We start from the raw sequence: 12,120 nt of genomic DNA on the forward strand, positions 1-12,120 counted from the left end.
CTGTGAGATGAAACGGCTGCTAGACTGGTAATGAGGCTGCTTCAGCTGTGAGGTGAAACGGCTGCTAGACTGGTAATGAGGCTGCTTCAGCTGTGAGATGAAACGGCTGCTAGACTGGTAATGAGGCTGCTTCAGCTGTGAGGTGAAACGGCTGCTAGACTGGTAATGAGGCTGCTTCAGCTGTGAGGTGAAACGGCTGCTAGACTGGTAATGAATGGTGTTTGTTGTTCACTGGTTGACCTTTTGTTGTGGTAACAGGTCACAAATCTTGCTGCTGTGATGTCTCACTGTGGTATTTCACCCAATAGATATGAGAGTTTATTGAAATTGGATTTGTTTTGGAATTCTTTGTGGGTCTGTGTAATCTGAGGGAAATATGTGTCTCTATGGTCATACATGTGTCAGAAGTTTAGGAAGTGTAGCTCAGTTTCCACCTCATTTTGTGGGCAGTGTGCACATAGCTTGTCTTCTCTTGAGAGCCAGGTCTGCCTACCTCGGCCTTCGTCAATAGCAAGGCTATGCTCACTGAGTCTGTACATAGTCAAAGCTTTCCTTAATTTTGGGTCAGTCACAGAGGTCAGCTATTCTCTCTCTTGCTCTCGCTCTCTCTCGCTCTCTCTCTGTGATACTTGAGCTGGAGATCCCACACACTGACACTTGCTTTCCAGGAGCCCACGCTCTCCCACCTAGGCTGACTCAACTACCTCAGCTAATGTAGTTATTTTCTCAAGTAGTGAACCTTTTCACAGTATAAGGATTTGTTCAACAGTTTCTCCTGAACGTTAAAACCCTATACTCTCCTAGAATATCTCCTTATATATAAATGACCAGGTTCAAAGGAACACCTTGTTACTCTCTCACCAGAACAGCTCAATATTCACCTATCTTCCCACTACAGCGTCTCACCACTCTTTCCCTTTGTGTTTATTTATCTTCTCCAGGGTAAGGACCTGCTAGCCCAGAAGATCCCAGCATGGCAGCAGGCGTGTGCTGACCCTACCAAGCTGCCTGACCGTGCCATGCTCCTGGCTCAGCAGATGACCTCTACAGGGGGTACCCTGGGGTCCGTCTCCCACACCCACCATGGTTCCAAGGGCAACCTGCTCATCTCTGACCCCATTCCCGGGGCCAAACCCCTGCCAGTACCCCCCGAGCTGGCTGCCCTCATGGGCCAACAGGTGGGTCACCGGTACTGTGGTATTACTATAATATTGCTAAGTTAGCACCAGTGGTGGAACAAGTACTCAAATGACTCAAGTAAAAAAGTTAAAGTCACCCAGTAAAATACTACTTGAGTAAAAGTCTAAAATTATTTCGTTTTAAATATACTTTTGTATCAAAGTAAATGGAATTGCTCAAATAAAAGTATAAATCATTTAAAATTCCATATATTAAGCAAACCAGATGGCACAATTATATTTTACATTTTTTATTTATTTACAGATAGCCAGGGCTTCAACAGTCCACCAGATCAGAGACAGTAGTATGACCAGGGATTTTCCCTTCATTAATGCTTGAATTGGACCACTTTGCTGTCAAAATGTAATGAGTACTTTTGAGTGCCAGGAAAAATGTATGGAGTAAAACGTATATGATTTTGTTTTGGAATGTAGTGAAGTAAAAGTTGTTAGCACTATGATAGTACATATATATTACTGCAATATGACCCAATAGTAAGCTATAGAGCTGATATGGTTTGTCAGCCCTAATGGAGAAACATTCAGTTAATTGGGTGCTGCAGTCATCAATCGTTGTTTGTCATCGCTAATTGTGTTTTTGATTATGAAGCTTTGAAGCACTGTGTGAGAGTGCCTGCGTTTCTCAGTATGAGCCTCTGTATCGGTGTGTTGCCTCGGTGTTTGAGGGAGTACTGTTGAGGCCAGCAGCAGGTTTGTGGGCTGCGGCTCTAACGACGTTCCTTAATTAACACCACTAGCTAGTCTGTTGCCTAGCAATGCCCCAGGGTTGCCTAGCGATGCCCCAGGATGTTGGGATTCCATTATGGAATCTCTTGGAGCCTCTCCTTTAGAACACAGAACCCCTCAGAACCCTCCCTGATGGCTCAACACACACACACACACACTTGTTGATGCAAATTAAGTCGTTAGTGCTGCATGCTAATTAGAAATGCCTTTAGGAAGGAACAGAAACAGATTACTTGGGTCTGTTGGGCTGTTGATTGTTTCACACCCTGCTTCCACTCGTGTGTGTGTGTGTGCCTGTGTGTGTGCCTGCGTGTGCCTGTGTGTGTGTGTGTGTGCCTGTGTGTGTGTGTGTGCCTGCGTGTGTGTGTGTGCCTGCGTGTGTGTGTGTGTGTGCCTGCGTGTGTGTGTGTGTGTGCCTGCGTGTGTGTGTGTGTGTGCCTGCGTGTGTGTGTGTGTGTGCCTGCGTGTGTGTGTGTGTGTGTGCCTGCGTGTGTGTGTGTGTGTGTGCCTGCGTGTGTGTGTGTGTGTGTGCCTGCGTTTGTGTGTGTGTGTGCCTGCGTTTGTGTGTGTGTGTGCCTGCGTTTGTGTGTGTGTGTGTGTGTGTGTGCCTGCGTTTGTGTGTGTGTGTGTGTGCCTGCGTTTGTGTGTGTGTGTGTGTGCCTGCGTTTGTGTGTGTGTGTGTGTGTGCCTGCGTTTGTGTGTGTGTGTGTGCCTGCGTTTGTGTGTGTGTGTGTGCCTGCGTGTGTGTGTGCCTGCGTGTGTGTGTGTGCCTGCGTGTGTGTGTGCCTGCGTGTGTGTGTGCCTGCGTTTGTGTGTGTGTGTGTGTGCGTTTGTGTGTGTGTGCCTGCGTTTGTGTGTGTGTGCCTGCGTTTGTGTGTGTGCGTGTGTGCCTGCGTCTGTGTGTGTGCCTGCGTTTGTGTGTGTGTGTGTGTGTGCCTGCGTGCCTGCGTGTGTGTGCCTGCGTGTGTGTGCCTGCGTGCCTGTGCCTGCGTGCCTGCGTGTGTGTGCCTGCGTGTGTGTGCGTGCCTGCGTGCCTGCGTGTGTGTGCCTGCGTGTGTGCCTGCGTGCCTGCGTGTGTGTGTGCGTGCCTGCGTGTGTGTGTGCGTGCCTGCGTGTGTGTGTGCGTGCCTGCGTGTGTGTGTGCGTGCCTGCGTGTGTGTGCCTGCGTGTGTGTGTGTGCCTGCGTGTGTGTGCGTGCCTGCGTGTGTGTGTGTGTGTGCCTGCATGCGTGTGTGTGTGTGCGTGTGCCTGCATGTGTGTGTGTGCGTGTGCCTGGATGTGTGCGTGTGTGTGTGTGCCTGCGTTTGTGCGTGTGTGTGTGCCTGCGTTTGTGTGTGTGTGCCTGCGTTTGTGTGTGTGTGTGCCTGCGTTTGTGTGTGTGTGTGTGTGTGTGCGTGTGTGTGCGTGCGTGTGTGTGTGCCTGCGTGTGTGTGTGTGTGTGTGTGTGTGCCTGTGTTTGTGTGTGTGCCTGCGTTTGTGTGTTTGTGTGTGTGTGCCTGCGTTTGTGTGTGTGCCTGCGTTTGTGTGTGTGCCTGCGTTTGTGTGTGTGTGTGTGCGCCTGCGTTTGTGTGTGTGTGTGCGCCTGCGTTTGTGTGTGCGCTTGCGTTTGTGTGTGCGCCTGCGCGTGTGTGTGCGCCTGCGCGTGTTTGTGCGCCTGCGCGTGTTTGTGCGCCTGCGCGTGTGTGTGCGCCTGCGTGTGTGTGCGCCTGCGTGTGTGTGCGCCTGCGTGTGTGTGCGCCTGCGTTTGTGTGCGCCTGCGTTTGTGTGCGCCTGCGTTTGTGTGCGCCTGCGTTTGTGTGTGCCTGCGTTCGTGTGTGTGAATTGCAGTAACATCTTTGAGGAAGCCTCTAAGGCTGTGTTTACATAGGCAGCCAGATTCTGATATTTTTCTTTCACTAATTTGTATTTTGACCAATATCAGACCTTTTCACATCAGATCTTTTTTTTTAGAGCTGATCTGATTGGTCAAAAGACCAATTAGTGAAAAAAAAGGATGCCTTAAAGGGAGGGAGGAAGAGCAGATTATTCTTATTGTGTAACATTCTCAGAGAAGAAACACATTGAAGTGGACGAGATCTTCACACAGATCCCACAGAAACACGTTGAAAGTGGACAGGATTTTCCCACAGATCCCACAGCATCTCTGACTGTCCTTTATCATTCTGTTTTGTGATGATGTGTATTGAAAAGTGTCTTTCAACAACAAACAACTTGGGTCCATTCACATTGAAGACTGACGGTTGGGAATATTTATGGCTGTGTAGTGGTGCTGCTTAGTAGTTCCGTTACAGTTGATTGATCTCTTATAGTAAGCTAAATGACGTTGCCACGGGCAACACAGCAGATATTGCAAATTAAACGAGATGCACAACTTTGCTCTCACACAGTATGTGCACTTTTACAATGTGGTGGCCACGGGACCAAAACAGCAGAGTGGTTGAGCCTCGCGCTTTAACGCTCTTAGTTGTTGCAAAAATTGACCCACTTTGCTGTTTTACTTTCTACATCATATCGCTGAGTCTACCTTTTAATCAACACAACCTGGCCCATTTCCAACAGCATAATCTCCCTCTCGTTAGTATTGATGAGATTCACATTATGTAACGCTTTTCTGTGATGGAAGAATGGTGCCTAATGAGTATGTTAACTAACACATCAACACATTCCTTCCTTCCTTCCTTCCTTCCTTCCTACTTTACTCCCTCCCTCCCTACAGCGTATAATGGGACCAGGAGGAGTGGACGGAGGGATGCCCATGATGAATGGAACGACAGGGGCCCACGGAGGTGCAGGAGGAGGGGGAGGAGGGGAGGACTACCAACACTGGATGGAAGGGAAGATGGCTCAGGCCCAGGCTCAGGCCCAAGCTCAGGCCCAGGCCCAGGCTCAGGCCCAAGCTCAGGCCCAAGCTCAGGCCCAGCAGGCTCAGGCCTCCTCCCAGGCCCAGCACCTCTCCCAGCCCCACAGACAGGGCAGTGAGGTCTACTCCAACACCCTGCCTGTCCGTAAGAACGCCCCAGCCAAGAGCAACACCACCATGGGTAAGGAAGACCAGGATAGTGGCGGGGCGGGGCATCTTGAGGCCCTCAAAAGTTGGGCAACATAATCATATGTACAGTAGCTACACTGTAACACATTGATGTACATTTACAGTAAAAAATCGGCAATAGTACAGTACTGTGAAGTCCAATGCATTATGGGGGCTTAATGGTATTCCACTATATAGGCAGTCAAGTAAGAATATTACAGAATACATCACTAGTGTGCTTTATGAATGCCACCTCCGTCACAGAGACCTTAGAGAGTGAACGGCTTGATTGTAACCTTTTTTAAGAATGTGCCTTTGACTCCATGCTGTGAAGGAGCTGAATGCTGTGCAGTGGGGGTTGTTCTTGTTCCCGCTATATCGGCTCTTTTCTTCATATCTGCTATTGAATAGCTCTTATCTCTCCTTCTATCACGGTGTATACCTGGCACTTATAGAACTGTGGTCTCAATGAGAGCAGAGCATGTGGGAATAGGAGGGGAGGAGGGAGGGAGGGAAGGAGGGAGGGAGGGAGGGAGGGGAGGGGGGGAAGGAGGGAGGGAGGGAGGGAGGGGAGGGGGGGAAGGAGGGAGGGAGGGAGGGAGGGAGGGAGGGGAGGGGGGGAAGGAGGGAGGGGAGGAGGGAGGGAGGGAGGGAGGGAAGGAGGGGGGAAGGAAGGAGGGAGGGAGGGAAGGAGGGAGGGAAGGAGGGAGGGAGGGAGGGAGGGGGGGAAGGAGGGAGGGAGGGAGGGAAGGAAGGAAGGAGGGAGGGAGGGAGGGAGGGAGGGAGGGAGGGGACGGTGATTTAAAAGGAGAAACAAAGACTCAAATTAGGTGAAGGACAGAGGCTTTAAGAATAATGGAAGCATTTAAAGTCACTTAGGAGAGTTGGGTTATACTAATACATTAGATACTCAGAGCAGGTACTATATACAGTAGGCCCTGTGTGACCTGGTTTGGCTTAGTTATCTGCTTAAAGACCGAGGACTATATTGCAGAAGTTCTGTGGTACAGCACGATTGAAGTGTAAAGACAACCCCTAGATTTGGTCATAAGTCCTGTAGATCTCGTCAAGCTCATGTCCAGTAGTAAGGTACAGTACAACTGTAGAGAAACATGTAGAAACGTCCAGCTACTAACTCCCTGTTTTTGTTTTAGAAAATGTAAAGTAAAATGAAATGTCCTCAGTTCCAGAGACCCGGACCCTGCCCCGGTCTAGCTCCATGGCTGCAGGGCTGGAGAAGAACGGGCGTACCCGTGTCCAGGCCGTTTTCTCCCATGCAGCGGGGGACAACAGCACCTTGCTCAGCTTCTCTGAGGGAGATGTCATCACCCTGCTGGTCCCGGAGGCCCGCGACGGATGGCACTATGGAGAGAACGAAAAGAACAACATGTAAGTATCCTAACTCCATCCCATTCCTTTTGTCTATAGCACTATGAGTTACCCTCTGTAGCTCAGTTGGTAGAGCGTGACTCTTGCAATGTACCATACGTGAAAACTTTAAGTTGCTTTAGATAAAAGCGTGTACTAAATGCTATATATTATTATAGTTATTGGTGTGAATCTTTACATTTAAATATGACGTCATAAGCATCCCGACTCTAGGTGCTGCTGATTCATCTGTTGAATCACTGTTGCTGATTCACCTGTTGAATCACTGTTGCTGATTCACCTGTTGAATCACTGTTGCTGATTCACCTGTTGAATCACTGTTGCTGATTCACCTGTTGAATCACTGTTGCTGATTCACCTGTTGAATCACTGTTTCCTCATTAGGCGTGGCTGGTTCCCTTTCTCCTACACACGTGTCATCCCCGTGACTGACGGCAACAAACTACGAGTCAACAAGTACGTTTGACATTTTTTGTCACTATTGTGTGATGTATTTGTAAGGAAACAGGTCTTTATCTGTTGTTCAATAGACAGAGAATTACTCCTTTCTCTCTCAAGCTAATTTGTTCATTTTCAAAGTGAGATCAGTTATTTTCAGTTCTGGCCTTGTTTTATTTTGTTATATTTTTTTTAATGTGTGACTGGTTGACTATGGGCTAGATCCAATCCATATCGCGGAAGGTCCCAGTTATAGCGCTTTTGAAATGTAAAGGTAATTTCAGATTGAGCTGACATTTGCAGCATTTACTATGAATGCAGTCTGTAAATGCGCAAACATTGCCTTTAAATTTCAGTTGTGCTACAGCACGGCTCTTCCGCGATACGTATTGAATCTAGGCCTATGTCATGGCTCCAGTTTCCACTGTCTGACTGTTCAGCTAATCACAGTTTTTCATTTCAGTCCCTGTGTAACTAACTGACTGTGTCTGTCACCAGTCTCCACCATGGTAAGAGCAGCAGCACGGGGAACTTGTTGGAGAGAGAGGACATGGCAGGTGTCCCTCCACCAGACTACGGCATGTCATCTCGCCTGCTGGCACAGAGCATGCAGAGCGCAGCCATGGCAAACAGCAGCAGACGGCAACAACGGCCATATAGCGTGGCAGGGCCGGGCTTCTCACAGGTCAACAACAACAACTACACACAAACACACACGCGTAGATACCAGGGTTGTGCTCAACTCAGAATTGTAGAATTGACTCCCATTCAACTCATGAATTGAAATTCAAATTGAATTGGTCACACTCCACAGGATGTAGAATTAGAGTTTGAGTGACAGGAAGTAGAATTTAATTCAGTGGAATTCAAATAAATTCCACTCAGTCATAGAACATGAGAGTTTCATTGAATCTGACAGGTCACACTTGTAAATACCAAAGAATATATCACTTTTCTCCAGAAACAATGTTCATAGAGTCGCTCTTTTAACCTTAGTGCTTAGAATAGCCAGTTATATTTCCACCAACCATTTCATTTGTTTGGTTTATTTTTAAAGGTCTCAGGGTCAACTTGAAGGATAAACTAATACATTCTGGGAAATGTAGCATTTTTCTCCATATTGAATAACATTTCAGATGTTATATAGTAACTTATTTCCATACAGTTTTTTGTTTTCCTTGATCATTCATTTTAAGAGTTTGTCCTGAAAATATTGAATGTACATAACGACATGTTTTATGTACAAGATGTATATTTGTACAGACTTCACCTAGTATAGAATGGAACAGGCAGTAGAATTTCAATTCATTAAATTCTATTTCCTTTCATTCAAATTTCAAATTGCGATTTCTGTATCCTGTTTACTACTTCAAATCAAAAATTAAATTTTAATTTGAGGCATTCTCAATTCACACACATGTTTACACACGTTTACACACGTTTACACACATGTTTACACACATGTTTACACACATGTTTACACACGTTTACACACATGTTTACACACGTTTACACACATGGTTACACACATGTTTACACACATGGTTACACACATGTTTACACAGGAGGTTTATATGCACAAACCATGAAACTTTGAAAGCATTTAAAGTGTGAAGGTATTTTATTTTCATTACTTTACTAACTGCACCTAAAATGATCACATACCCACTGTACGTACACCAGTCGAGAGCACTTAGCTATGCCCTCATATACAGGAGGAATCAATCAACACAAGTGACTTAGGTGCCTTGTGCAGTAAACCATCAGTGTGACAGGCTGTGTGTTTAGGTCCCCGGTGGCACAGCTTTCCCACAACGTTCTGGCCCATTAACTTACACAAACGGGGGATCAGTTCCCGTCTGCCTCACACACTGAGTGTCTGAGTGTGTGTTTGTCTGAGTGTGTGTTTGTCTGAGTGTGTGTTTGTCTGAGTGTGTGTCTGTCTGTTTGTCTGAGTGTTTGTCTGTCTGTTTGTCTGAGTGTTTGTCTGTCTGTGTGTTTGTCTGAGTGAGTGTGTGTGTGTGTGTGTGTGTGCGTCTGTGTTTTGTGACGGGCCACACAGAGACGACAGAGCCCAGATTAGAGAAGGCTGCTTGCCGCTCGGCTGCTTCTGCACCTGAGGAAAGTGATTGTGACTGGAGACTGCTGATAACAGGACTAGCCCAGCTGACTGGAGACTGTTGATAACAGGACTAGCCCAGCTGACTGGAGACTGTTGATAACAGGACTAGCCCAGCTGACTGGAGACTGCTGATAACAGGACTAGCCCAGCTGACTGGAGACTGCTGATAACAGGACTAGCCCAGCTGACTGGAGACTGTTGATAACAGGACTAGCCCAGCTGACTGGAGGACTGTTGATAACAGGACTAGCCCAGCTGACTGGAGACTGTTGATAACAGGACTAGCCCAGCTGACTGGAGACTGTTGATAACAGGACTAGCCCAGCTGACTGGAGACTGCTGATAACAGGACTAGCCCAGCTGACTGGAGACTGCTGATAACAGGACTAGCCCAGCTGACTGGAGACTGCTGATAACAGGACTAGCCCAGCTGACTGGAGACTGCTGATAACAGGACTAGCCCAGCTGACTGGAGACTGTTGATAACAGGACTAGCCCAGCTGACTGGAGACTGTTGATAACAGGACTAGCCCAGCTGACTGGAGACTGCTGATAACAGGACTAGCCCAGCTGACTGGAGACTGTTGATAACAGGACTAGCCCAGCTGACTGGAGACTGCTGATAACAGGACTAGCCCAGCTGACTGGAGACTGTTGATAACAGGACTAGCCCAGCTGACTGGAGACTGTTGATAACAGGACTAGCCCAGCTGACTGGAGACTGCTGATAACAGGACTAGCCCAGCTGACTGGAGACTGCTGATAACAGGACTAGCCCAGCTGACTGGAGACTGCTGATAACAGGACTAGCCCAGCTGACTGGAGACTGCTGATAACAGGACTAGCCCAGCTGACTGGAGACTGTTGATAACAGGACAAGCCCAGCTGACTGGAGACTGCTGATAACAGGACTAGCCCAGCTGACTGGAGACTGTTGATAACAGGACTAGCCCAGCTGACTGGAGACTGCTGATAACAGGACTAGCCCAGCTGACTGGAGACTGCTGATAACAGGACTAGCCCAGCTGACTGGAGACTGCTGATAACAGGACTAGCCCAGCTGACTGGAGACTGTTGATAACAGGACTAGCCCAGCTGACTGGAGACTGTTGATAACAGGACTAGCCCAGCTGACTGGAGACTGTTGATAACAGGACTAGCCCAGCTGACTGGAGACTGCTGATAACAGGACTAGCCCAGCTGACTGGAGACTGCTGATAACAGGACTAGCCCAGCTGACTGGAGACCCGCACACACATGCATTGTCGCTGAGGCGAGAGCGGGGGCTGTGTTGCATTATGTAACACCAAAACCCTTTACAGGGAGGGCTTGGGTAGGAGGAGGCGGGAGGTGGAGAGGTACTGTATGTGGGCATGATAATAGTCTCTAATTGCTCAGATAGTCACATAACAACTTCTTGGTCTTGTTTTCCCCTTCAGATTATTCCAGGGATATAATTTTTGTTTGAGTTAGAACAGACAGTTATGTTAGTTTTATACAGCTGTGTCACTCTGACTAAAGGCAATGGTTGTTCTGCTGTGTTCAGCTGGCTCCCTCTACTGGCTCATATTGGTTTGGCAAACGTCAACACTTCAAGGACTGATCATATAATAATTATATAAGCAATTTAGCAGTGGTGTGAAGTACTTAAGTAAAAATACTTTAAAGTACTACTTAAGTGTTTTTTGGGGGTATCTGTACATTACTATACTATTTATATTTTTGAGAACTTGTACTTTTACTTCACTACATTCCTGCTTTTTTACGCCGTACATTTTCCCTGACAACCAAAAGTACTCGTTACATTTTGAATGCTTAATAGGAAAGGAAAATGGTCAAATTCAAGCCCTTATCAAAAGAACACGTGGTCCTCCCTTCTGCATCTGATCTGGTGGACTCACTAAACACCAATGCATCTTTTGTAAATAATGTCTGAGTGTTGGAGTGTGACCCTGGCTATCCGTACATTTAAAAACAAGAACATGTTGCCGTCTGCTTTGCTTAATATAAGGACTTTTAAATGATTTATACATTTACTTTTGATACTTAAGTATATTTAAAACCAAATACTTTTATACTTAAGTAGTATTTTACTGTGTGACTTTTACTTGAGTAACTTTCTATTAAGGTATCAATAAAACTGCAATTTAGCAGACACTTTTATCCAAAGCGACTTATAGTCATGTGTGCATACATTTTTCTTAAGTGGCCCCAGCAGGAATCTAACCCACGGCTCTTGGCATAAAACTGCATTGTTGGTTAAGGGCGGTTAATGTGATTTGATTGCATTTTTGACTCATGGCATTGTAAGTGCCAAGCAGTCAGACTAAATGGCAATTTAGTCTGACTGCTGCTCCCCCTATGGTCATTTAGTCTGACTGCTGCTCCCCCTGTGGTCATCTAGTCTGACTGCTGCTCCCCCTGTGGTCATTTAGTCTGACTGCTGCTCCCCCTGTGGTCATTTAGTCTGACTGCTGCTCCCCCTGTGGTCATCTAGTCTGACTGCTGCTCCCCCTGTGGTCATCTAGTCTGACTGCTGCTCCCCCTGTGGTCATTTAGTCTGACTGCTGCTCCCCCTGTGGTCATTTAGTCTGACTGCTGCTCCCCCTGTGGTCATTTAGTCTGACTGCTGCTCCCCCTGTGGTCATTTAGTCTGACTGCTGCTCCCCCTGTGGTCATTTAGTCTGACTGCTGCTCCCCTGTGGTCATCTAGTCTGACTGCTGCTCCCCCTGTGGTCATTTAGTCTGACTGCTGCTCCCCTATGGTCATTTAGTCTGACTGCTGCTCCCCCTGTGGTTATCCCCCCACCCCCCCCCCCCCCCCACCGTGGTTGATGACTAGTTTTCATCAAGCTATCCACTCAAGAGGAAGCTTCTCACTGTAACCAGTGGGTCTCTTTTTATGTAGTGTTGTGTCTCTCTTGTTGTGATGTGTGTTCTGTCCTATATTTTTATTTTATTTTTAATCCCAGGCCCCCGTCCCCGCAGGAGGCCTTTTGCCTTTTGGTAGGCCATCATTGTAAAATATATATATATATATCCAGGAAAGCCAAAGTTCCAAAAGCTGAGCCTAAAATAGTTTATAAGAGAGCATACAAAAGATGTTGCTGTGACTCATGTGGATGATGTAAAAACTATCTGTTGGGCTGATGTGATTAATAAGGAGCATCCAGACGTTGCACTTGATGCATTTAGGGAATTGCTTCTTCCAATTATTG

At 47.1% G+C, this 12,120-nt stretch overlaps 1 protein-coding gene across 3 annotated transcripts in view; it reads left to right on the forward strand.

Annotated features, from left to right (window-relative positions):
• Window positions 1–12,120, forward strand: part of LOC115201684 (brain-specific angiogenesis inhibitor 1-associated protein 2) — a 140,111-nt gene that overhangs the window by 123,447 nt on the left and 4,544 nt on the right. For all 3 annotated transcript variants that reach the window (XM_029765506.1, XM_029765505.1, XM_029765507.1), the window contains 5 exons: window positions 942–1,178; window positions 4,642–4,966; window positions 6,138–6,342; window positions 6,727–6,798; window positions 7,279–7,465. In XM_029765506.1, the coding sequence (XP_029621366.1) occupies window positions 942–1,178; window positions 4,642–4,966; window positions 6,138–6,342; window positions 6,727–6,798; window positions 7,279–7,465 (1,026 nt within the window). The remainder of the gene's footprint in view (window positions 1–941; window positions 1,179–4,641; window positions 4,967–6,137; window positions 6,343–6,726; window positions 6,799–7,278; window positions 7,466–12,120) is intronic.

The sequence above is a fragment of the Salmo trutta genome, chromosome 10, assembly GCF_901001165.1.
Source record: "Salmo trutta chromosome 10, fSalTru1.1, whole genome shotgun sequence".
Classification (NCBI taxonomy): domain Eukaryota; kingdom Metazoa; phylum Chordata; class Actinopteri; order Salmoniformes; family Salmonidae; genus Salmo; species Salmo trutta.